Source organism: Anopheles maculipalpis, chromosome 3RL (genome assembly GCF_943734695.1).
Source record: "Anopheles maculipalpis chromosome 3RL, idAnoMacuDA_375_x, whole genome shotgun sequence".
Lineage (NCBI taxonomy): Eukaryota > Metazoa > Arthropoda > Insecta > Diptera > Culicidae > Anopheles > Anopheles maculipalpis.
In genome coordinates this window covers 91,618,965-91,642,480 of record NC_064872.1, presented here as the reverse complement: position 1 = coordinate 91,642,480, position 23,516 = coordinate 91,618,965, and the positions used below count along the sequence as shown (strand labels likewise).

General features: G+C 43.7%; 3 protein-coding genes across 4 annotated transcripts in view; all 3 read right to left on the bottom strand.

Annotated features, from left to right (window-relative positions):
- LOC126562835 (60S ribosomal protein L7-like) overlaps positions 1-23,516 on the bottom strand; it is a 93,261-nt gene that overhangs the window by 33,745 nt on the left and 36,000 nt on the right. The window lies entirely within an intron of this gene.
- LOC126561553 (E3 ubiquitin-protein ligase ZNF598) overlaps positions 1-23,516 on the bottom strand; it is a 66,209-nt gene that overhangs the window by 17,858 nt on the left and 24,835 nt on the right. The window lies entirely within an intron of this gene.
- LOC126561421 (guanine nucleotide exchange factor DBS) overlaps positions 1-23,516 on the bottom strand; it is a 131,461-nt gene that overhangs the window by 101,484 nt on the left and 6,461 nt on the right. Inside the window, exons 9-17 of the mRNA XM_050217557.1 lie at positions 13,346-13,465; positions 13,135-13,230; positions 4,059-4,244; positions 3,781-3,983; positions 3,601-3,715; positions 3,330-3,527; positions 3,042-3,247; positions 2,530-2,966; positions 2,351-2,457 (exon numbers count right to left, since the gene is read on the bottom strand). Coding sequence (XP_050073514.1) covers positions 2,351-2,457; positions 2,530-2,966; positions 3,042-3,247; positions 3,330-3,527; positions 3,601-3,715; positions 3,781-3,983; positions 4,059-4,244; positions 13,135-13,230; positions 13,346-13,465 — 1,668 coding nt within the window. The remainder of the gene's footprint in view (positions 1-2,350; positions 2,458-2,529; positions 2,967-3,041; positions 3,248-3,329; positions 3,528-3,600; positions 3,716-3,780; positions 3,984-4,058; positions 4,245-13,134; positions 13,231-13,345; positions 13,466-23,516) is intronic.

The window sequence follows — 23,516 nt, the reverse complement described above, 5'->3', positions numbered from 1 at the left end:
CATAAAATTAAAAAAACACTTGAATGGAATGATAAATTATTTTTCCCCACGGAAAGAAATTTATTTTGGCCCCAAAAAATTTGGCCAGTGCTACCTCCTGGCGTGCATGCTCTCCTGTTACATGGTATCGAATTTTGGTGCAAAAATTTGTCAGTTTTCTGGGCCGGATTTTGGTGCGGCAACCGGCCAGTAATAACAAGAGAGCATGCATGCGAGGAGGTAGCTGGTACTTTCCAAAAATTTCCAATTTTGCCCTTAAAGTTAGGCAGAAAATATTTTTTCGCCCGGAAAGAAATTTATTTTGGCTCCAAAAAATTTGGCTAGCGCTACCTCCTGGCGTGCATGCTCTCCTGTTACATGGTATCGAATTTTGGTGCAAAAATTTGCCAGTTTTCTGGGCCGGATTTTGGTGCGGCAACCGGCCAGTAATAACAAGAGAGCATGCATGCGAGGAGGTAGCTGGTACTTTCCAAAAATTTCCAATTTTGCCCTTAAAGTTCGGCCGAAAATATTTTTTCGCCCGGAAAGAAATTTATTTTGTCCAGCAAAAATATTTTTCACCACGGAAACAAATTTATTTTGGCCCCAAAAAATTTGGCCAGTGCTACCTCCTGGCGTGCATGCTCTCCTGTTACCTGGTATCGAAATTTAGTGCAGAAAATCGGCGATAACTCGCTCATTTTTCGTCCGATCCTGGCGTTCGGCATACCGTTGGATGCGTCTTGGGGCCGCGCATGTTTTTGCTGAACACTCCAACCCGATCCCTCCACCCCCCGCCCAGTTAATTCAGGATTATCATGGAAAATTATCGATAACTCGCTCATTTTTCGTCCGATCCTGGCGTTCGGCATACCGTTGGATGCGTCTTGAGGCCGCGCATGTTTTTGCTGAACACTCCAACCCGATCCCTCCACCCCCCGCCCAGTTAATTCAGGATTATCATGGAAAATCATCGATAACTCGCTCATTTTTCGTCCGATCCTGGCGTTCGGCATACCGTTGGATGCGTCTTGAGGCCGCGCATGTTTTTGCTGAACAAACCAACCCGATCCCTCCACCCCCCGCCCAGTTAATTCAGGATTATCATGGAAAATCATCGATAACTCGCTCATTTTTCGTCCGATCCTAGCGTTCGGCATACCGTTGGATGCGTCTTGAGGCCGCGCATGTTTTTGCTGAACAACCCAACCCGATCCCTACACCCCCGTGCGAAGATGTGCGGCCCCAAGACGTATCCAACGGTATACTGGACGCCTGAATTGGAGCAAAACTAAGCAAGCAATCGCCGATTTTCCACGGCACAAAATAAATTTCTTTCCGTGGGGAAAAATGCGATTACGATCGTTCCAAAAGCGGTTGTGTGTTTTTAAATTCAATTTTAATTGCACTCTTTTTTTAAATATCTTTCACAAAGACCGCCACAACGACTGTTTTGCTATATTTAATCCGGGTTTTTTTGCGTTTTCGATATCCGTCCCACACACACTCACACACATCCGAGAGAAGCCGATTATAAGCCGCATACATCCAAATGCGTATGCGTAATACGTTTACGTGTTTTATGTAATCAAGATGGATAAATATGTGTATGACATGATATTTTAGCTACTGTCGCTGAGCGCTGCTTTCCTACGCTTTTGATTATTCGTTTTACTTTTCAATCGTACGAGGGAGGAGGGGAGGGAAGGATTTTTTTTTGAGCGGGCGATTATTGTACCGCTATTGTACGACTACTGAACTACGCTTGTTTACAAAAATAAAGAGTTATCAACACAGCAGCTGCATACCTTTGCAAATAAATATATCCGTACAGCCTTAATTTAGCGGTTGGTAATGAAAAAGCACAAAACAGAGACACATACGTGTGAAGAAGAGATCGAAAAGATCCGATAGAATGGGGTACCGATGAGTACCGAAAGCTGTCCTATTGCTATTCGAGTCGTTTTTCCTCTACTAATACTCTAAATCTCATACAGTTAATCACTTTGCTACACGCTTAAAGCCGAAGTCAACGTTTTTTTGTGAAGGGGAATAATTTCGTGACGGGTATAGTATAACTAGCGTTAGAAAGAATCGACATATCAATTCGAGGTACTTGGATAAATCATTTTACACACCTTACACACTACGTGTCTCATCCGGCAGATGACGTAGCCCAGCGTGATGTAGTAGTGGTGGTGGATCGTAGTAATAGCAGTATTGTCTAACTAAATACTTTTTGAGACACACTTAATATTAGTATCATTATTCACACAGTTCCAGATGAAGCTCCAGGCAGTCACTTTCTCTTTTACTTTGGCTCAAAAATTGCACATCCTCATCGGTGGGGGATGCATTGGGGATTCCTTACCTAGTGCTCGTTTAGCCGGTCTTGGCTGCGTGCATTGCGAAGACGCGAGTTTTTGCGACTGACCGCTTCCAGGTACGCTGCCGGAGCCCATCCTTCCAGCCCGGTAGCTAAGAGCGCACAAAAGAAAAATACATTACAATCGATCGTTTTTGTTTGAATATCGCGAAATTCCTACATACCGATCACCTTCACGAACCACCATCCAGCGCAACCGACCTTCAACAGTTCGACCACTTCCGTTTCCTTCATCGAAACTTCCGAGTTGCCCATCGCACAATAGTCCGCCAGCGAAACAAACTTATGCCCCGGCACGACACTGTCCTCGACCGTCGTGAACTCATCCTCGCTGTTCGAATAGTCGGAGCTCCACGCGTTACTTTCCTGATTGTCGTGCTCGGACGAGGAGGACGAGATGCCGGTTGCATTTAGCAGACTGTCATCGTTAATGTTCGATATCCTCGTGACGACATCCTGCGCTAGTCCGATCATTCCTCCGACACCACCTAAACCATTGTTGGCCGGCTGATGTTGCGCCTGCTGGTCACAGCTTACTATCCGATTCTGCGTACCGTGAACCGCTTGCGGTACATCCCACGATGTCATGTGTCGCAGTGGTCTAAAGGAGTGGTGGAAGCAATGAAAATGAATAGTTAATAAACTGTGCAATGACTTCTAGACAGGCAACGCTTACTTGTGATTCAATCCATACTGCTTTATCTTTTCACCCTTTAGCTCTTCCAGCTGATTCAGCAGCACGCGCTTAATCTCAGCAACCCATTTGTTTTTTATCTCGACAGTGCCCGCCTGTATCGTGTGTACCTCCTGGCGACCCTGCAACCACACCTCGAACCGTCGCGAATCACCTCGAACCGATTCCGTTAAACCTATCTGTGACATCTGTGTGTTTGTAAACGGGGAAGAAGAAACATTGGGCATCATTATGGGAAACTTTTGGCCTCTCGCTTGCAATCCCTCGTACCTGTAACCAGTGCTTAAACTGGTAAGTGCTCTTGTTGTGTCCCGTTTTGGAACCTTGCTTGCAAAACAGCATTGCCTTTTGGTACAGGAAGATGTGGCGGTTTTGCGTTTTTAACCGGAGTCGCAAATCCTTCTTACTTTCCGTCCACACCTGGAACGAGTCTTGCATCAGCAGCTCACCCTGCTGCGATAGGTCGGCCTAAAAGAGAAGCGAAACACGCTAGCGAATAAAGCTCCTTTGTACTTTAGTAAGATCTGTCGACGCTTCTTACCGGAAAGCCCGTTATTGCTATTTGATGCATTGAATCGTTGACACACTTTAGAACAACTAACATACAATCGAGCGCTTTCTGTAGCTCCCTCGAGCATGTTCCAGTGTCACTGAACCTACAACAAAAGTTGCGTAGTTTAATATACGCGGCGCAGTAGTGAACCACCATCCCACCACTTACTTGAGCAAATCCTTCAACAGCAGCTGATACTTGGTAATCCTTTGCACCGGTTTCAACAAATACGCAGCTAGCGGGAGCTTATGGCCGAGCTTCTTTTGGCATTCCTGAAGGAAAAGATGCGTGTCGACGAGAGTTTCCCGCAAGCGTTCCGAGCGCGGTATGTTCTGACAGTAGTACGAATATAGCCGGAAGAATGTATCGCGCTGCAAAACGGGGGATGAAAGAAGGGATGAATATTGTGTCGTACCATACCGAAACCATAGACTTGTCGGTCTTACGCGTTGAACGAAGCAGAGTGCGACCAGTTCAGTGGTGGAGATGCAGTTTTCCAAATCCTTCAGGAAAATGTCATTGTGAAAGGTGTAGAGCTCGTGCAGATTGCCAAACAGTATATCCGATTTTCCTTGCAAACCTGGCGGCACCAGTGAACTCATCTCCTCGGACAGCATTTCATCTTTGTAGCCCTTTAAGTAAAGGAGTAAAAAAATATTTTAATAAAATATGATAAGAACAATGTATTTTAAATCACAGAGTGGACGATAGGTTGAAACAGTAACGAGGAACTTTAAGACATTTAAAAAGAACCAAAATAATATATTTGCTTTACCAAATTTGCTAACAAGGAACTTTTGGCAGCAATTCCCAGCCGGATCATTAACCCTTTACCCGGTGCCAAGTAACCTCATAATTCAGAAACATTCTTATTTTCCAGCCTTACGTGAAGAAATCCAAATGGACAGGCCGGCCAGTAGGAGTACAGTAGTGCGTCCGAAAAATCCGAAAACCCCCGAAAAAAGCGGTCAACTTTCCCTTTGCTACAAACATGCAATTCACCATTATAATTATGGGCGAACACGTAGCAGCGCTGCCGAATAATATGATGCCCTCCGGGTTGAAACTTTAAAAATATAGGCCCTCCTATTCCTCCCCCTCTTCCTTCCAATTGAATGTCGAAAGCTCGACCAACATGCATCACCGCACCATACCGAGCAGCATTTTTATACAAACATGTGCTCAGTGGTTAATGTGGTTGAAGTGGCTTGGACCGTTTTTATAATGAATCACTTTTAAAAGAGTGAAAGCAGCAACGCCACCACACACCGAACTACGGGTTTTAACATGCATCTCCCTTAAACGCCAAGGGTTCAACAAAACGGGCTCCAAAAATACATGGCTTGATGATATCTTGTTCCATTCCGTTATGTTGTCATCTTTCCAAATTTGATCGACGACCTTCCACTTTACATCCCGGGGACTTGTGACACACATGACATCAGTAGAGAGGGTGGTGACGCAGTTACGAACCTAAAAAGTAGCAACCCTGCATTCTCCAAACAACCAGTGCATATGCCAAGTTTTCCGTGGTCCCAATCACGAGGACTTGCATACGCTGCGTTACTTACATAAGATTTAGCCCTCAAGAGGATAGAAACTTACTAGCTTTTGGAAACCGTCACCACACTGATGCACGTTCGGCGGCACGTCCTCTTCTAGCTGGTCGTGATTGCGTGATTTTATTAACAGATCCTTCCTAGACTTCATTTCTGCACGGAACAGCTCCTTTTGATTGCTCGAACGTATCGTTTCGTACACACCTATGTCGTCGAATATGTATGGCTGGTTGGTTTGGTCGCTGGTGGCAAATAAATCGTCCAGCAGCAGTACTTCCCTTTCCGGTGGCAGAAACGGACTCCCAGCACCATCCCGTGGTGGATCGTCCTCACCATCACTGTTAACTGGGTGGAAAATTTGTCTTCGTTCGTCTAGCCGACAGCTAGCTGAACTTATCGAAGCCGCAGCATCTCTTCTGCGGTAACCACGCAACGTCATCGCCTGATTGACGTAGTCAAAATGCTTAAACGTGTCGGCGTAAATGAGATTGTTGCTGCTCACGTTAGGCAGCGAGGAAGATCCGGCAGCGAAAACCGGTGGATCGGATTCAAACAGCAAATTCGTTGGTGCATTGCGTGCCAGCGGTGGTGTGGCTTTTGATTCACAGGAAATCGGTGTTGGTGGGGCTTGATGATAGTCTCCGCTCGAGTACGGTGGAGGCGGCAACGAATTGTACTGGAGATGCTGTTGGCTATAGTATTGGTGCTGTTGCTTCGTCGATTTCTTCCTCACCTTTGATGATCGTTTGCTGCGTTTGGCGGAAGCAGCGATCTTTTGTCGCAAAAAATCTCCATAGTGGTAACGCGTGTATTCGTCCGCACTAGAAAAACCACGCTGGCGCACAAAATCGTCGATCACTCGGCGATACTTCTTCTCTGAATAATCTCCAGTAGCTTTGTTGCATCGCTTGAGGGTCATGGTGGTGGCCGCATTTAGTGATCGGTTTAGAGAGTATTTCATGAGTGATTTCTCACAAAATGCTCGAATCTGACGATAAGTTCTTTGGCAACGGGAAGGTTGCTTCGGTTTCTTGTCTTTCAGTAGGGTCGCATACGAAGGGATCGCTATTTTTTCACGTTCTTTTAGGTCTTTTTGATGAGTGGAATAAGCCGAACGATGGGTTCCTGTGAAAGGATCGTTAAACGATCCTCCATGGTTCTGGCTGTCATTTTGATAATACTGCTCGAAGCTGCTATTCCGACGACAAAACACCTGCGAATTAGTGTTGGAAGAATAGAACCGTTGCAATGGTGGCAGTGATGGGATCGATTCTGCCATAAGTTTTTCCTTCTTCACTGAGTCACAATCATTGTTCGAGACGGGCAGAGATGGTGGAGCCACGGTGGAGGGTGCCCTAGAGAATTGGCCAATCTCCGATGCCCCAGCGCTACTATTGTAGATGTATTCCATTATGTCGAGATACCGTTTCTTCATTAGATAGTTCCGAAAATCTCGATCCTTCACGATTTCCGTGTAGGACATCGTGTCGAAGTACTCCTGCAGTATAGCCATTTCCGTGTTTTCATCGTTTTCTTCGCTCTCGTTCCGTTCCAACAGTTGGACAATTTTACTCTTCCGTAACCGCCCGGCAGTCGAATGGCTCTTTTGTGACCGCAGCGTGTCCGATGCGGCATAGATCTCCGGACAGCTACCACCAAACATCCGGGCCGTTCTTCGCAATGTTGAGGTACTGTTGAGCGAATGGTACGCGTTCGGCGGTAGCTGAGCTCCTTCCACTTGCGAGAAAGGCAAAATGCCGTGCTTACCCGTGATGGACTTATTTTTGTGGAACAAATGCGCCCGACTGCCAAACGGCTGAAAGCCGGAGTCGTCATGCCGCGTGCCCAGAATGCCGTGGGACAGCTTGCCCTGCAAACTGAACGCGGTGTCGTGTTTACCGATCCAGCTTGTTGGAAAGTCTCGGGGAGAAAACCGTGGAATAGTTGTAAATGCTGCTCGTCGTCCATGATCTGACGCCATCATTTCGTCGTCCTGCTCGCCAAATAACGAAGCTCGGTAGGATAACGTGGACGATGATTCCGATCTGTTCGATGCGCTTGAAGTCACAGCACATCTATCAGCACGGTGTACGGTCGGGATCGGTACAGTTTCACTGCTCAAGCAACTGGCATCGGGCAGCACGGCGGAGGATGATGACATCCTGGCGCTAGCGACGCTCCCGAAACGTCGATGGACCTTTCCAACGATGTAGTTTGCAGTGCTCTTTACCTTTCCGGTCCGAAAAAGCGAGAGATGCCTTCGCTTCTTATCACACGAAGCTTCCGTTGCGATGGAGGTAAGATTGTAGTTGCCAAATTTCATCCTTAAGCACGCTTTTCGCAGTTACTGGTTGTTACGGAATCGTACTTCACAGCGCCACGCTTCACAGATTGATTTCCACCCAGAAAGTGCTGCTAAGTTTTGTAGCTCATCCCTAATAAAGTTCAACAGCGTTTCATCTGTTTTGCGATATTCAGGTAACACTTTTTCTTTGCTCAAGATTATCCACTCTACAACCCCATATTGTTTAACACTTTAATCACACCACACGAAATGTTGAACACTAAATAAATTACTTGTGGAGCCTTTCTGTGTCTATAGTGTAAATAAAACAATTGTATAAGTTATATATATATATACGGTTTATACAAACAATTAGCCCGATTGATTTATGTGCGTCCATTCGGCTTTGTCTATTTATTCGCCTCCTTTTCCCTATGTTACGATCATCTTCCGTTATCATCTCTACATCACAGCAAATGCACACAAAGTAAATACGAAAGAAAAAAGCACCAATTGATGTGTGTTAAAATGTTGTACATTTTCCGAGACACGCCTAATAAACTCTGGCCACCCGGCCAATTTGGCGAAACTTAAACGTTTTTATGTACCGCTTTTAACAGTTATTTAATGTGCAAATATTAACAATAAATGAGACCGGCCACTTGCTAACCACTTTCTTCTTTTTTCGAACTCAGGTGCGCGAAAAGCTTGGCGGCATTGACGGATTGCAGTAGATGCGCACACTTAATCGCTTTAACACGAACGCATATTTAAACGGCAAACGGACAGCTTAAATGATCCTCCAATCTATCCCGCTCTCTCTCTCTCTCTCTCTCTCTCTCTCTCTCTCTCTCTCTCTGTACTAACTCAACTTTTTTTTTTCTTTAAATTATCGTGAGCGTCAGAAGCACTTAAAACAAAGTTGCTACTAGCGATTTAGGAAAAAAAACGGCCGCACGCGAAAGAAACCCTTAATTTTCCGTTTTATCTAATAATTTCTTCTTTAACTTTGTATTATTTTTATTTGAAACCGCGCTTTATTTTGTATTTTAAGTTTTTAGCAATACTACACTTTCACATTAATTAAACACTTGTAATTAAGCATATTAAATCGAACAATATCAACACTTTGACCCACTAAAGAAGAACGGAGACCGGGGCACACACAGATCAAACTTTCTACCAGACGCAGAGCAACAACAAAACAAAAAAAAAAACGGCAAAATCAGCGCACACCGAGTGAGCTCGATGGATATTTACACGAGATAATGTTTTTCACCTCAAAACACACTTGCTTGCACACACGACACCGAACCAGAGTAATGTCGGCTTTAAGATGGGTTTTCCAAACCGTTTTCCTCCTTCCAGTCACAGCTTTCGACGTGCGTTTTACCACTATTAATGATCGTGTGTGTGTATGTGTAGCATTACACATATTTATGTACTTTTTTTTGCAACGATAGAAAAGTAGTATACATATTTCATTACTTTACTTTCTATCATTTGGCAAACATTTTACGTCTCATGTAACGTACTGCATATATTTGCTGTTGTATAGCAGCACCGGTTCATCTGTCCACACTTTACAAACTTTAGTGTAAGAAAAGCTCTAAAAAAGTTTTAACACAATCACTTTTTATCTTCCAAATATGGACTTCAAGCCCGCTCCATACAGTACACCGTAATTATCTTGTTAAATTCAACGCGATGTCCACAGCACAGCGCTGTAATGGCAATTGTGGGATTACAGATCAGATATTCGTACGCAATACACTGCAAATTTTGCAAGATACACACCAAACTTCACAAGGATCATCCCACCCAGACACACAAATTTCACAGGAGGGGGTGTAAAAATCCTCCCCTTGCTGGCTGGATTAAGAAGATCTGTGGAGTTGCAACACAGACCCCCAATCACGGTGAGCTATCGATACACACTGAAAACAATAGATATGGCGGACGATTTTTGAGCCCCATCGCTGCGGCGGCGGCGGCGGCGGCAGTTGGGCATAACAACCATGCTGCTGCTGCTGCTGCTGCTTCTTCGTCTGCATCACGGACTGCACACAACGGTGGTACGCCCGTTTCGGAGACGCCGCCACAGATTCACCCAAACTGTGCAAACACATGCATGCAAGCAATCGTAAGGGCCCAATCGCGATGTTTCATCGCGTTTATGATAATGCCAATATGTAATGGTAGTTCGAGTTAGGCATGTTTTAGCAAAGGAGAAACTAAAACAAAAACGCCTCGGAGATATCGTACGGGTGTGTGTGATGGGTGTTTTCTTTTGGCGGTGGTTGTCTGATAAGACACGAGAGAGAGAGAGAGAGAGAGAAAGAGTGAGCATTCCAACTCCAGGCCACCCGTTCCACGAGACCGAGTAAATCTTCAGTACACTGTATCGATCATGCCAAAGCATCGTTATGTTTTTTTTCGGTTTTCTTTTGCCGTTTTGCACACTAACTGTGTGTCTTAGTATCTCAAGCACCTACAGCATAGTAGAGCTGCTTTACGCTCAGCTGCCTCGCCCCATTGCCCATTGTGTGAGCAGGAAGAGCAGCGAATAGTGTTTTCGAAGATGCATTTATGTGCATGAAATTACCGCACATAAGTGTAGCTTGTGTGCGCAAATAATGCAGTAGGAGCAGCCAATTGTAGATACAACACGGAGGAATCTGTTTGCTTCCGGGCGCAATAGACAAAAATAGGCTGCAAGCAATCGGCACTTTTCTTTTGTGCTGCTGATGATTTAATAAATTTCGTTTCGTTCGTTTTGTGTTGCATTTTTTCCCCGACCATGGCCGACTAAATGTCGATCCGAGGTGATCATGTACGATCATAATCGTGTACCTCACATGCGTAACTAGTCACTTGAGGGCCTCTGCTATGGATTGACTTTAACGGAGTTGTTCTAATGTCAGAGTCTGCATTTATTTGGGAGGATCTCTTTCAGGGTCGGGCGAAGTTTAACCTTTGCCTTCCCTACGGATGTTCGTCTAACTGAGGGCATAACACGGGTCCGCGGTAAAAAACTTCTCCAGGCTAGTCCAGGAAAAAAGGTTAACATTCCGACCTGAGCGAGGTATGAGACGCCCGGCCTGTCCTGCGATTCGAGAGAAAATTCCTCTTTGGTTGTCGGTCCCGCACTCCAATAGTGCTTTCCGGCTCCGTCAGAAGACGCGAATCCAATGGAAATAACTTGTCTTGGTTGACCCGGGGAAAAGTCTAGCCATTTGATCTAACTAAATCTGACAACGAAGCAAGGAGCTGCGCGAGAGTCGACTCGGCTCAGGCAGATGCATGTGTCCGATTTGTTCCGGTTAGCAACAGAATCCATCGTAGTATCGTAGATCGAAATCGTCCAAAGTTCCTGCTCTATTTTGATCTTAAGTACCTCACTCATGTCCTGCGGATAATACTCCCCAACTCTATAGAATCTGGTGGGCTTATCATGTCATGAGAATGGCACCCAGCCTAATATCTTTCTAAACTCATGCCTGCCTTAACGACCACCTACTATGTCACGCCGGTTAGCGAAACGCTTACTAGACTTGCTGATAATAAATCCGTAAACTACGGAAGAACTGCCCGGATGGGATTTGAATCTTGGTCCTGCTGTGTGAAACCCACCAGAAACCGACCGACTCAGCTGGTTGAAACACCTACACATGTAAGTAATGCAGTTTCTTAATAGCATAAACGGAAAGGTTCCAAATGTACGATTGAACTATCTAAAACTTTCCGATGCAAATTATCCCACACGTTTAACAGCGGACAAAACTGCAGTTTTCCGTTAGTAGCAATCGCTAATAATATGAACACCGCTTAAACCCGTTTACACACACAGACACATATTGGTGGTGAAAGGAGATGGATGTGCTTAAAAAAATAATGTGTTGAGAAATTCATTAAAAATCCACAGAAGCGTTTCTGGATAACAGTAGATTTTCTTTGGCAGCATTGGTCCTTCTAGTTCTTACTGTCCTGTGCACCGTGTGCGAAGGGGGAAATTTTTCCAAACTTATTAAGACCCCTGGAAGTGTTTCATGTGATTAGCTATGCGAGAGCTGGTCGGTAGAAAAGAGTGAAACCTCCGGCACTGCCCTGTACAATACGACCAATACAAACAAGTAACGGAAACCAACGATTCCACTGGCCTGATACATATGATGGTCCGTTGAGCAAAACGAAACAACCGTTGACTAGAACAGCTAGCTCAAGCTGATGCCGAGGAGCGAACCACAACAAACGTATCACTATTCGGTGTCCGGTATTCAGCGGCCCAATCGTCTGAATAAACCCCTACGGGCAAGCTCAATCTTTCCTCCTGGCTAATGAATCACTCATGTTCTAATCTCTATTAACTTTTCCGTTACATGCTTGGTAGCTTACATCTACTGACAGCTACGGCAATGTTTTTAGCAAATGCCAATTGGTTTCTAACATATTCCCGATTTGTTAGATTTTCTTGCATTGAAGTTAGATCATTTGAACCTATTTGGGAAGCTAGATGAAGAGCAATCTAGACGCGATCGAGCGATCCGTATTTACAATTTGACGGGTATTAAGCAATTCCATCGAACTAGGCGAATAATGATTCTCCATTCAATTTTTCATTTCTACTTGATAATTGTAAATTTTCTTACTAGGACATAATTAGTAGTAGTGTAGATGTTTTGAAGTTGAAAGAACATTCTTACAAGATTGAGATATCAATAGAGGCAATCTTAAACAGATCTGTACTAAGTTTTGTAAGATACGTTACATCTTGGGTAAAAACTAGCGAAGATGTTTACATGACAGACACAAGTTTCGTTTCGAGAGGTTCCAGACCAAAGAACCACTTTATGAAAAAGCCCTAACGCCTGTGTGCCGCCTGCCTCTACCCTGCTACGGTACACCATTTAGATGTATGCCTACAGCTTATAGACTTGAAGGAAAAAAGACGAAAGAAAACTGTTTGTACCGTTGACCACTTCGAATACAGCAACACTTTTTTATTTTGGCCTATTATGCTCTCCAGCTATCCACGTCTTTTGTTGGGGAGGGGTTATATACGAAAACCTCAACCAGACGGGTAATTTGAGGCAAACCGACCAGTATAGCCACACAAGAAAGAAAGCAAGAAGCAACAACAACAACAACAAAAAGAAGGAAAGAAAGGAGAACACTATGAAGATGCTCTGGATTTCTGTAAACGACCAAAGTTGAAAAGTTAATTTCTCTTCGAGATTCGTTTCCACGCTACACATGCTGCATTTCTTGCCACCAAAAACCACATACGAGAGGGAGTGGATACTCTGACACCATTTAGCTGTTTGATCGCTTCTTATTTCCGCATTAAGCGCGCTTCCAACGAACCGCGGAACCCGTGGCATTAACGCGGTCCGCCAACGTATCTTATGATCAACGGCCACCACCTACCGTCCAAGTCCAAGGTTAGTTTCCAGAAGATGGAGTGCAAAAAGTGAACGAACTGTTTTCTAAATTGGAAACAGCTTTTTCATTCACATGTGAAGAGATTCTCAATTTGATTATATGAATCAAAATTATGGTACAACTATGGGGCAACCCTTGCAACCGTTTCTTTTCTATATAAATATTCCACACTTTTTCAACCTATCGATACTTGTAGCTGCATACGAGAAATAAAATGAATGCAATTTTCGAACCTACCTTCAAAATCGATCCCATCTCAGCGACGTAGATACGTTCCGTTTCCAGCAGCTCAGCCAAAACATGTCCTCGTTTCAGTTTTCTCTCATCCGAGTCCTAAATGGGAAAAGAAAGGATTTTTTTTTTTGCATATTTTAGCTTCACTTCTTACTTATTAACGGTTCATGGCGACGTGCTGTCATACTTTAAAAAAAATTTAAAAAAAAATTACCGTTTGGCTTTGCAAATTCAGATCACTGTCCGAACTGGTTATCGCCGTATCGCTGCTAATCGAGATGCCCGAGTCAAGCGGTCCTTCAATCGATCGAGGCCGTGGTGAGAAGTTTTCAATCTGTCAACGAAATATTACGAGAGAAAATCTGATAAGCAATTGATATCTAATACCAACTATTTTCATCTTAAAAGAACGACAAAATGATTAAAGAAAAGATTGAATCTCGCTAAAAAAAAAAAGAAATATTTTTATTTACCATAACTGCTTCGCTTTTTGCTTACCTTCTGTTGAGCGTTTGCCTGTTTAGTGCATGCACAATGATCCCTTTTATTTTTAAGCGCATGTCCACTTGTTCCAACATTATTATTGGAAACTGAGTTCTCTGTACTGCCATTCGATGCAATGTCGATCGAACTAATTAAACACGTTGGTGATCGATGAGCAAACTTCTGGTGATTTCTTCGTCGACAGCAACAGCAGGAACCACCTTTACCACTAATGCATCCCTGAGCGTCACTATCACCAATTTCACCCTCATCACCACCCTCAAGATCACTTGTCCCTCCGGCGCATGCAGAACCTCCCTCCGCATCGTCCCGATAGCTTTTGTTTAGGAACAGAGAACCATCACATCCTAGCCGGATGCTTGTTTTGGAAGTGTATCGGTTCGATCCGGGGCCACTGCTAGTCGCAGGAAGACTTTTAGTGCACGTAACGCTTGAAATGTTGGTTGATTCGCTACAAACCGTACTGCTGCTACTGCTGTTAGTACTCGACGTCGAAACAATTGAGAATGGTTGTTCCTTGTCGGGACTTATCGATCGTTCGCTCTGATCGTAATAACCATCGTCCTTGTCGGACTCACTCCCCGCTACGCCCCACGAAGAATTGGACGAATAGGAACAGGCAGACGATCTACTGCTATTGGCTGTAACAGTAGAGATCAGTGAGACGGGCTCGGACAAACTGTTACCATAGTGGTTGTTCCCATTGCTGCCATTACAGCCACTGCTACTAATGAAGATTTTGATGCTGTTGTTTTCCTCGTTTTTTATCTTGTTGTTAATGTTCATCTTATCATCGTACGCTTTCGTTTGTGGGTTGTTCTTCAGCTTAATATTACGTTGATTTTGCTGATTCCAAAACTTTTGTCTCGAAACGAATTCCACATTCTGCCCAGGATGCACTAAGCATTTTTCGATGATCATTCTATTGCTCTCCAGATCAATTTCCTTTATCTTGGACGATATAACAATCTGCGCATCATCGTTCACGTCCTTGCTGTCAGCTTGATTGGTGTTGTTCAGCTTCCCACTCAGCATACCGTTGTTCAGCAGATTGTTAATGACAAAGCTGTCCGCTTTGTATGCTGACATCTGGTTGGTGCTTTCGTCACTGTCGTTAATCACAATCGACGTTCGCTTACCGCACGAGATGATGTCCAACTGATCTGGAATGTTGCGCTCGATAGCTGTCGAAACCGTTTTCTCGCTACACTCAGTTAAGTTCGTTCTAGTGCTACAGGACACGGTGGATGAAGTGGACGAAGCAGAAGAGGACGACGATGACGACGACATTGGACAGTTGGAAAATTTGCAATTCTTGTAACCACAGGTAGTGCTAGCAGTGCCGAGTTTTTCCTTTTTCCCATGCAATTCCCGCGAATGTTTACTATCGATGAGAAGTTTGTCGACCGACTTCGATTTCGAGAGACGTCGGAACTTTTTAGTGCTTAGATTCTCGTTACTTGTTCGATGTGCGAAACCGTGATGAGGCTGTAATTTCTGTCGATCCAACCCATGTTGCTCATCGTGCTCGTCCTGCTGCTGATTGATCGTTTCTGTCGATGCCGAATGTTCCTGATGATCGTCAATGATTTTGCGAATGCGTTTGCTGATCGTGTCGTCACCGGACAAGGTACAGGAGGAGGTTGTGACGTTATCAGTCGAAACCGGTCGCACCACATCCAGCGAGTTCGGCAGATTACTTTCCGTTTTATATCTCGCACTCAACCGTTTATGCACCAGATACTTCCCCTGTTCAGATTTCCTGTGCTTCTCAAAACGATGCACGGGTGCAACGTCGGGCGTACGAACGGCAGGTCCAGCAGTGTTGGACGTGATTAGATCGCCCCCAGTGCATGTCTGCTTAGGATTCTGACGACTCGCAAAAGAAAGGCCGGACAGCGGTTCAGGCTCTCTATCCCTGGACTCGAGAAACAGTTGATTGATTCGATGGATATCGTTCATCGATTTATGGCGCGTAAGCAGATTCGTGCTGGTATGGCTTTTTTGCAGTTTGAACATGCGACAGTTTTCCTGTTTTAAATCGCCTGCTCCAAGCCGCTCCGGAGCTTCAGCCGACATCGGTTTGGCAACGGCTGCTGCTGATGTTTGATGGTTCATCATAATCACATTGGCACACTTTTTGGCCGCCGGCGATTGATTGATGACCCGCATCATGCTAGGCCGATTGTGTTGCCGCACTGCGTCCCAGCTTTGCCGTTTCTGTTGGACATCGGTCAACTTTGAGGCTGTTGCGCCGGTAGACTGCACCGTATGCATGTCCTGCTGATTCTTTTTTTCATTGATAACTCCGTACAGCTTGTTGTCCACGTACCGTTCGTACCCGCGACTATCGAAATAGTATTGCACCGTTTCCAATTTGCTTTTCTTCTTGTTTTCGAAAAGTAACCCATACTTCTTCTTAGCCAGGGCTTTAATTTTAATATCGGAATCATTGATATATTGCAGTTTTCCCCCGGCTGCACTACTTTCCGTTGAATGGGATGAGTTGGCTCCGAACCCATTATGTTTCTTGTACACCAGATACTTCGAATTGCTACCCTTACCAGGATCACCATTTTGCGCTTCCGTCTCTTTGCTCGGGCATTCCTTACTGTCAGCTTTCCCGACAAAAGGGCCACCGGCCGATGGTTGATGATCTGCATGGCTACTACCAGCATTGTTATTCACCACTTTACTACCACCACCATTGGTGCTCTTTGCACTACTGGAAGCAGTGGAAGTAATTTTCTTTTTTTCCACATCTTCCTTCAACACCTTTCCATGTTTCCCAGGGCTGGAAGTACCAACCGTGCTAGCCTCTTTTTTATCGCATTCCGAGCCTGTTTTCTTAACTATTTCATCATTCGTTAAATTAACATAGTTCACTTTCAGCAGCTTCATCTTCGGTATACGATCAGTCGCGAACGATTCATCCTCATTGCCATTTTTGCACAGTCGCACTTCACCACTTTTGCGTCGACAGTCCACCTTTGGTTCTGCCTTAATTGGAGCTTGAAGTCCACCAAGCACCCGGCTGCTGCTCGCACTGCGATTGTTCCGAAACTTGCTGTACTGCTGGGTTCCTTTGCTAGGGTACGGATTGGTAGTTTGATTTGCGGTAGGGACTACCGTAGCACTTCGGGAATGTTGATTATTCGGTTGTGACATCGATCTTAGCGGAACCGAAGATGGATGCAAAACGCGCGATGGTTGATGCATCATTATTACTTCAATCACATTTTATGTTTATCAATCACTTCTTCACTGTTCACTGCACTTATATTTTGCTGTTTTACTTTCAGGATCACGAGAGACTACTTTGCGTGTAGTAACGCTCCATGTTGAGAATTTTCACTTGTTTTTGAATATCTGTAACGCCTGCGAATTATCACCAGAAACAATCACATGTCTGATTCTACAAATAAACCTGATCTGATGCACCAGTAACGACGAAAATTTTAACAAAATTCTAAAATTGAGATACCGATTCAATTGCTTCTGATTATCATTACATTAAAGATAACATTGTACATTACATTAAACCGAAAATAAATACACCAAAATATACTTCTATTCAACAAGTAAACGGCATAATTTACTTATATATACGATTGCCTATAAAAAAAACCCTGCCAAATTATTCATTGCCATTCCATTGCTCGAATGTGTAACGTGCAAAAGGAGCGAGAGAGATAGAGAGTGTTTGGAAATTCAACAGCAAAGCCTACAAAATGTATAAGTATTTGGTGCCTTTTTTCCTTCTTCATCTTCTCAATTTTCGACCAGGAAACAACATCGCCAACAACATTTTCGAAAGCCAGGCAAAAGAAGATGAGTCCCAGCGCCAGCTCCATTTTTCCGTATTCACATCTCTTTACTTGTTCATCCACGAATCGATTAGTTGCCGAAGTTGGTTGTATATGGGAAAACAAGCAGCGGATCGAGCACGAGGGTACCACATAACAAATTGACGGACCAGGAAAACCACAATTAACCACTCTTCGCCTTTGATGCCTGTGATTTTCCTCCATTTCAATACAGAAAGTACGTAGCGCAAATTGCATGGAGAAAAGATGAGCCAACGTGCAAGTGGAATATCGCCACCAGCGGACAAGTGTACGGAGTGAAGCGCCAGGGATTATTATGCATATAGCGGGAGCATACAAATTTTCGAGAAAACTTTGTCTATTGACTGGTGATTGTTGTGGTGGTGGTGCTTCGGGTTTCTTACGTAAGTAAAAACAATCATCTTTCCATTAGCGAAACAACGGCACGCAAAAATCTTGCCATCGAAATTGATCGGCTGGCGTGTGATGGAGACAGGAAAAGATTCCACCAAAAGGCACTTTTTATTCGAGGACAATTTACATACGCCCGGTGGGGGAGGCATATTTTTTGGAGCAATGTGCGATTCGTGGGGCCATTGCTTATGCTTTCTTCTTGCTGGTGTTGCTGCTTTTCCCTGTCCTCACCAATGACTCTCTTTACACGAATATTACGAATGATGCAACGCAGGTGCAATTTGCGCTAAACATTTTTCAGGCTATTACCTCGAATGGCTGAGCGATAGCCTTAAGACCGAATGCCAAAAATTCGATCAAGATGATTCGAAAGGTTTTCTAAAAAACCATTTCCTGTCCCGAAACCTATAGTTATCCATCGAACCGAAGAAAAGGAAGCACATTAGAGTGATGCCATTTGAAACGTAGAACAATCGCAAGTCATCAGATTATCCATGGACTCATGATATTTGAAGCCAATTATCCAATAGTCACGTGTAAGGTGCGTTTTGCAGAAGATCTCTCAAGAATTGAAATGGAAAATGTTGCGCTGCTAAAAAGTGAAAATCTGCGAATGTGAAAGCAGCTGTAACCCGCTGTAACAATGAAAGCTAAAGAAGGAAGGGGCGGCATATTGCTGTGAGATGCTGCACCAAGCACCAGGCAACGTAACAATATAATAAACGTCATCCGACAATGCTCCCACGCCCGTAATGCTTTCCTCTTTCACTAAGGGGAGCAAAAAAAAAATAAGCCTTGCATAGTATTTCTCCCGCGTAATTCTGGGAGAAAACAGAAAGAAAACAAATACTTCAAAACAAATGGCATATGCTGGTGTGGCTCACTCATAACTATTATTGTTATCCCAAGCAACAGCGGTACCCGACAACCTCCTCGTCATACTATTTCTCCCACTTGAATTGTCTCCCATTGAACTAACGACAGACCAACCAACCCCCCTCCGGGCCATGTTCGAACTTTGGACAAATTCATTGTCTTCTGTTCGTTGATATCAAAACCGAAGATTTCGACTGCTTGGTTGAAGTCCATCTCGCCAATGATGGGATGGCGCACACTCTATCTTCTCACCGTCAATTACCTTTTTCTTCATCGCCTCTACAGAGGCTCCAGCTATCAATGGACAATGTTGTGTTATACAACTCATTTCCAAAAATTCCAAATCATTACCAGAGACACTTTTGGAGGAAAAAAAAAGTCACAAAGTTTCTATGCTCACAATGGAGATCTGTTTCTGTCACAATATAGAGGGAAAAATGCGAAGACTGAACAGCGAAGACAGCTTAAACTTGGTGTATGGTTTATAGTTGAATTTATGCAACGACTTTGACGTTATTTTTCGAAATTACTGGTTCATCAAAACATGCAGTGTGTATAAGCTTCGTATATTGTCACAAAGTTAGATAAATTCTTTCCACCATTTGCTGTATTTAATACGTTATAGCAATAAAAGAAAACAAAAACTCGATCATCACACTTCATGTTAACAGACATGTTTTGACTGTTATTTTGTTTTCCTTAAAGAAACATTGTTATTCAAAAACCATCTTCACGTACTCATGATAAAAAAGCAACACACAGAAAAAAAAGAATCATCACTTTTTTTTTACTTATTCCATTTTCCACTTCTTCGTACATCCATCAGACTATGCACTTTTCGTGTTTAACATTTCACACACAAACATACAACAATTATCACAAATTCCACTTTCAGGGTTTGCTTTTTTTTTCTACAACAAATCCGATCACTTCTAACAACTTCGTTAACTTTGCATATTATGTCTCCCAAATCCAAAAGGCGGAATTGAACAACAGCTATTAACCACAACACAATAAAATGCAATTATAAACACTCCGCGTTTATCAACCTGTGATTTGAAGGGTTACGTTTTTTTCCTGATGATTTGAAACGTGAAAATGCACACACACACACTCCACGATATTTGTTGCCTACAAAACATTGTAACAACCACTAGAATGAATATGAGGCCTGCTATTCTCTTTTTATGTCAACCGTTGTTATCATATTGCATTATTATCGTGGCAAACTCTTAGCAGCAAACCACAAGCTAAGGTACAACGCGAACCGAACACGATCATGTTTTGTGTCACATATTCTCACATAATAATCAGACCGCGTTATGGACCACGTTTTGCACAATCACCACACGCGTGAAGTTCCACTAGTGAACAACTTCTTCGACAAATATGTCACATTTATTTCACAAAACTTGAATCAAGTTATGGCACACAAATCGAATATCCAAAAAATGTCGTTCAAATTGATCCAACTTTTGGTCCAATAAAAAATCCCCACAAAACTGTGATCCCAATCGATCGAGCCACAACAGTACCAAAAAGTATTCGAATCCAGCAAGCGCGCAGGAGCAACTACGAACCGTACCCACTCAGTAGATGTATGAACTGCGACTGAAGAAAGCAACAATGCCACGGAATGCGAACTTCCCCAAGCGGGGTGTACGAACGAGGAGAGAAAAACCTGGCAGCATGGGCAGCAACCTTTTTTTCTTTCGATTGGCTCACTCGCGCCGTAAACCCATGGCGCTCGGCGATCACAACTTCACCAAACTCTCTTGATCTTGTGTAGGCTTCTCGTGCTGGTTCAGCGCACTCGAAGTGCTATACGCGCGCGTTTTATTAATCTCTCAGCTTCGAAACGCACCACGTTGAGCAGTGGAAGAAGTGAGCGAATTTCGTTTACATTCAGCAGAGGGAACAGTCCCCGTCCGTAGAGGGAACAGGAGTTATTTGAGGTCAAAACTAGCAGAAACAAAAAGGGGTTTGTTTTCATTCATAAGTTATGCTAGTTTCAAAAAATCAACCATCGAGCTCTGGTGCTTATTTATAAGGAATGGCCTAATATTGTTTTTTCGAATGTTTCATTAACACACTTCATTAAAGTACTAGAAGCAGTGAAGAAGCTATTTTGATCGTAAAACAAACGAATTCGGCTTTCAACAACAGAATAGTCAAACATTCAACGCTATGTAACTCTAAGAAAACTTTTGCCTACCACGAAATAGACATGAACTAAAGCCATGCTCTGCATCACATTCTTCACACAGACGCAATTTTGGCCGCTTGTACGCCATGGTATTTTAAATATGTTGACAACGATAACATAAGCGTTCGATTGAATTTTGTGCTCTGATTGCTGCTGCTCCGTCTAGCTGAAATCGTTGTCCAAAATTCAGTAGCGACCGCAAAGTCGCGCTACCGTTGAAAACTACTCTTGACCTACACTGTGTCCAGTAAAGTACCGCTACTACTGTTGCTGCTGCTGCAACAGAGCGCCACTACCGACCGTAGACTATCCGAGGCAAAACATGCTTCCTCAATTAACCCGCATTTCTCCTCTGCGCGCCTCGCTTTGTGGAGCCAGCCTTCGCTTCCTTCTCACTTTTTCCTCCATTTTGGTCAAGCTGCAGCATTAAAAAGCCTGCAATGCAAGCTAAGTGAGACAAAATAGCTTAGTTTCGGTACCATTACCCACCACACCAGGTGAGTGGTAGTGATTCCGGGGATCAAAGCCCGGAAACACAAACCACACCAAGCCATACGATTTTTCGATCGATCAAGTCAAATTTTTGAACCAAATAAAGTGATATATTTTGTTTTGCTTTTATGTAATAAACGTAGAAACTGGAAGGAGTTTTATCCTGTTACCAAAGCAGGTTAAAAAATGTGTTTAAGCCGAATTAAGAATATTATGAAATGAACAATAAATCAGCCAAACAAACATAACATTTCCCCAAACATAACGCAGACAGCATCAGCGTCGATAAGAGCAAGGGTAATCACCTCACCGAAACGTCCCCGGTAGTGAGAGTGAAAAAGGCTTTGCGATAAGATTTTCATCCCTCGTCTGAAGGTTTGCTGAGGGCAATTTATTACACCAACCGTGCACGATCGGTTAAAAACAAAGGGAACGGATTCAAATACGGGAGAAATTAGTCAAACTACTCAAAACTACGGCGCCCGCCATTATTTCCATGCCTCGCTTGCGCCATCGGTATACACGTCATTTTCACTTCATTTGTTACGTCTTTTGTTGTCAGTTTGTTTGGACGGATGACATTGTTTCCCAACATAGCCGCGACGAAAGGTCGACGTGCTTTACACCTGTCTTTTTCCTACGCCTTCACAACCTTCTCACCAGCAGATGACGAACGAATCATAGGCGAAAAGACAGCACCAGGTCCATTTTCCCCCGGGTGCACCAACAGCATAGCAGAGCATAGCGCATGTAACCGCCAAACATCAACCGCAGCCGTGAAGAAAGAGAATAATAATCCATTATTTTTTCGATTTTTCCCGGTAGCAGTCGAATGTTGTCTATTGCGCGCCGGAGGGGACACACAATGTAGATTCGTGTCACTCAAGAAGGAGGCGTTGGCATTTCACCTCAATCGTACGCGATCGCTCGCTCGCGACGCGTGATCATCCGTGTCTGATAAACTTTGGCCAATATGAGCCACAACAACTGCATATTGATGGACGGTCTTTTTTATTTTTGTCACAATTATTGAAGTAGTTTGGGGTTTCTCTTTTGCAATGCATCAAATCGACCGGAAGTAAAGCAACACGCATGAGGACAATTCGTGCGCGTTGAAAGTTTGGCTTGCACGCAAAGGAACTTGTGTAATAAATTGTATAAATTACTCTGTGCCGAGTAATTGTGGTCTTCATTCACTTGTACCTTTATACCTTCGGCAAACGAAGGTTTCACTAGTTTTATGAAAAGTTCATTCGCTTGTAAAAATAATTCAATACAAAACGACTAAGGACTATAGATTGAACGACCGAACGTCATTTTTACCGACCGTGCCAAAATTATGGCTGCCCTGGAACCCCAAAGATCTCTTAGATTCGATACCTGTATCTCGGACAATTGTTTTCTGCTCCATTCCCGGTCATTCCGGAAACGAGAAAGCTGACCGTCTGGCCAACAGAAACACCATTTCCCGCCGAGATTATAAGAAAAATAGCCCCGGTGCCGGAACTGACTACGACTGGCTCCAGAAATAAGTGGAACCGATTCCGGGGTCGTTTTTCCTATCACTAGTATCAATGGAAATCGGTAAGGATGTGGCGGACAGTGATGACGACGCCACAGAAACTGCAAAGTGGAGGACTGGATTTGGTCGATGGCAAAGTCGTGGATTCGGAGCCGTGGATTCAGAACACGCTCCGGGTTGAGATCGGAGCTGGCTATAGAGACTCAAAGCCTCTTTAAACAAAACGAAAAAAAAACATACAAAATGTGTATTAATAATTGTAGAAAATAAAGAAATGCCTCAAACATTCCAAGCCCTTACCGGGACTGGGGAATTCATGTGTGTGATTAAACGGGAACTAATGGAGTATGTAATTATGATAGCATAGTTTTGTGTAGCAACAACCTCAAACAATGAAATGAAGAAAGATTCCCACGCAAAAGTAGCTAAGCTCGTGGCTGTACATCACGGTCTACCATCCTGAGTAATGTACACACATGTACGCTTCATTTTTTCTTCTTGGCTTTCATTAGCTTGTATTTCTTTCCAATCATTTCTCTCTATA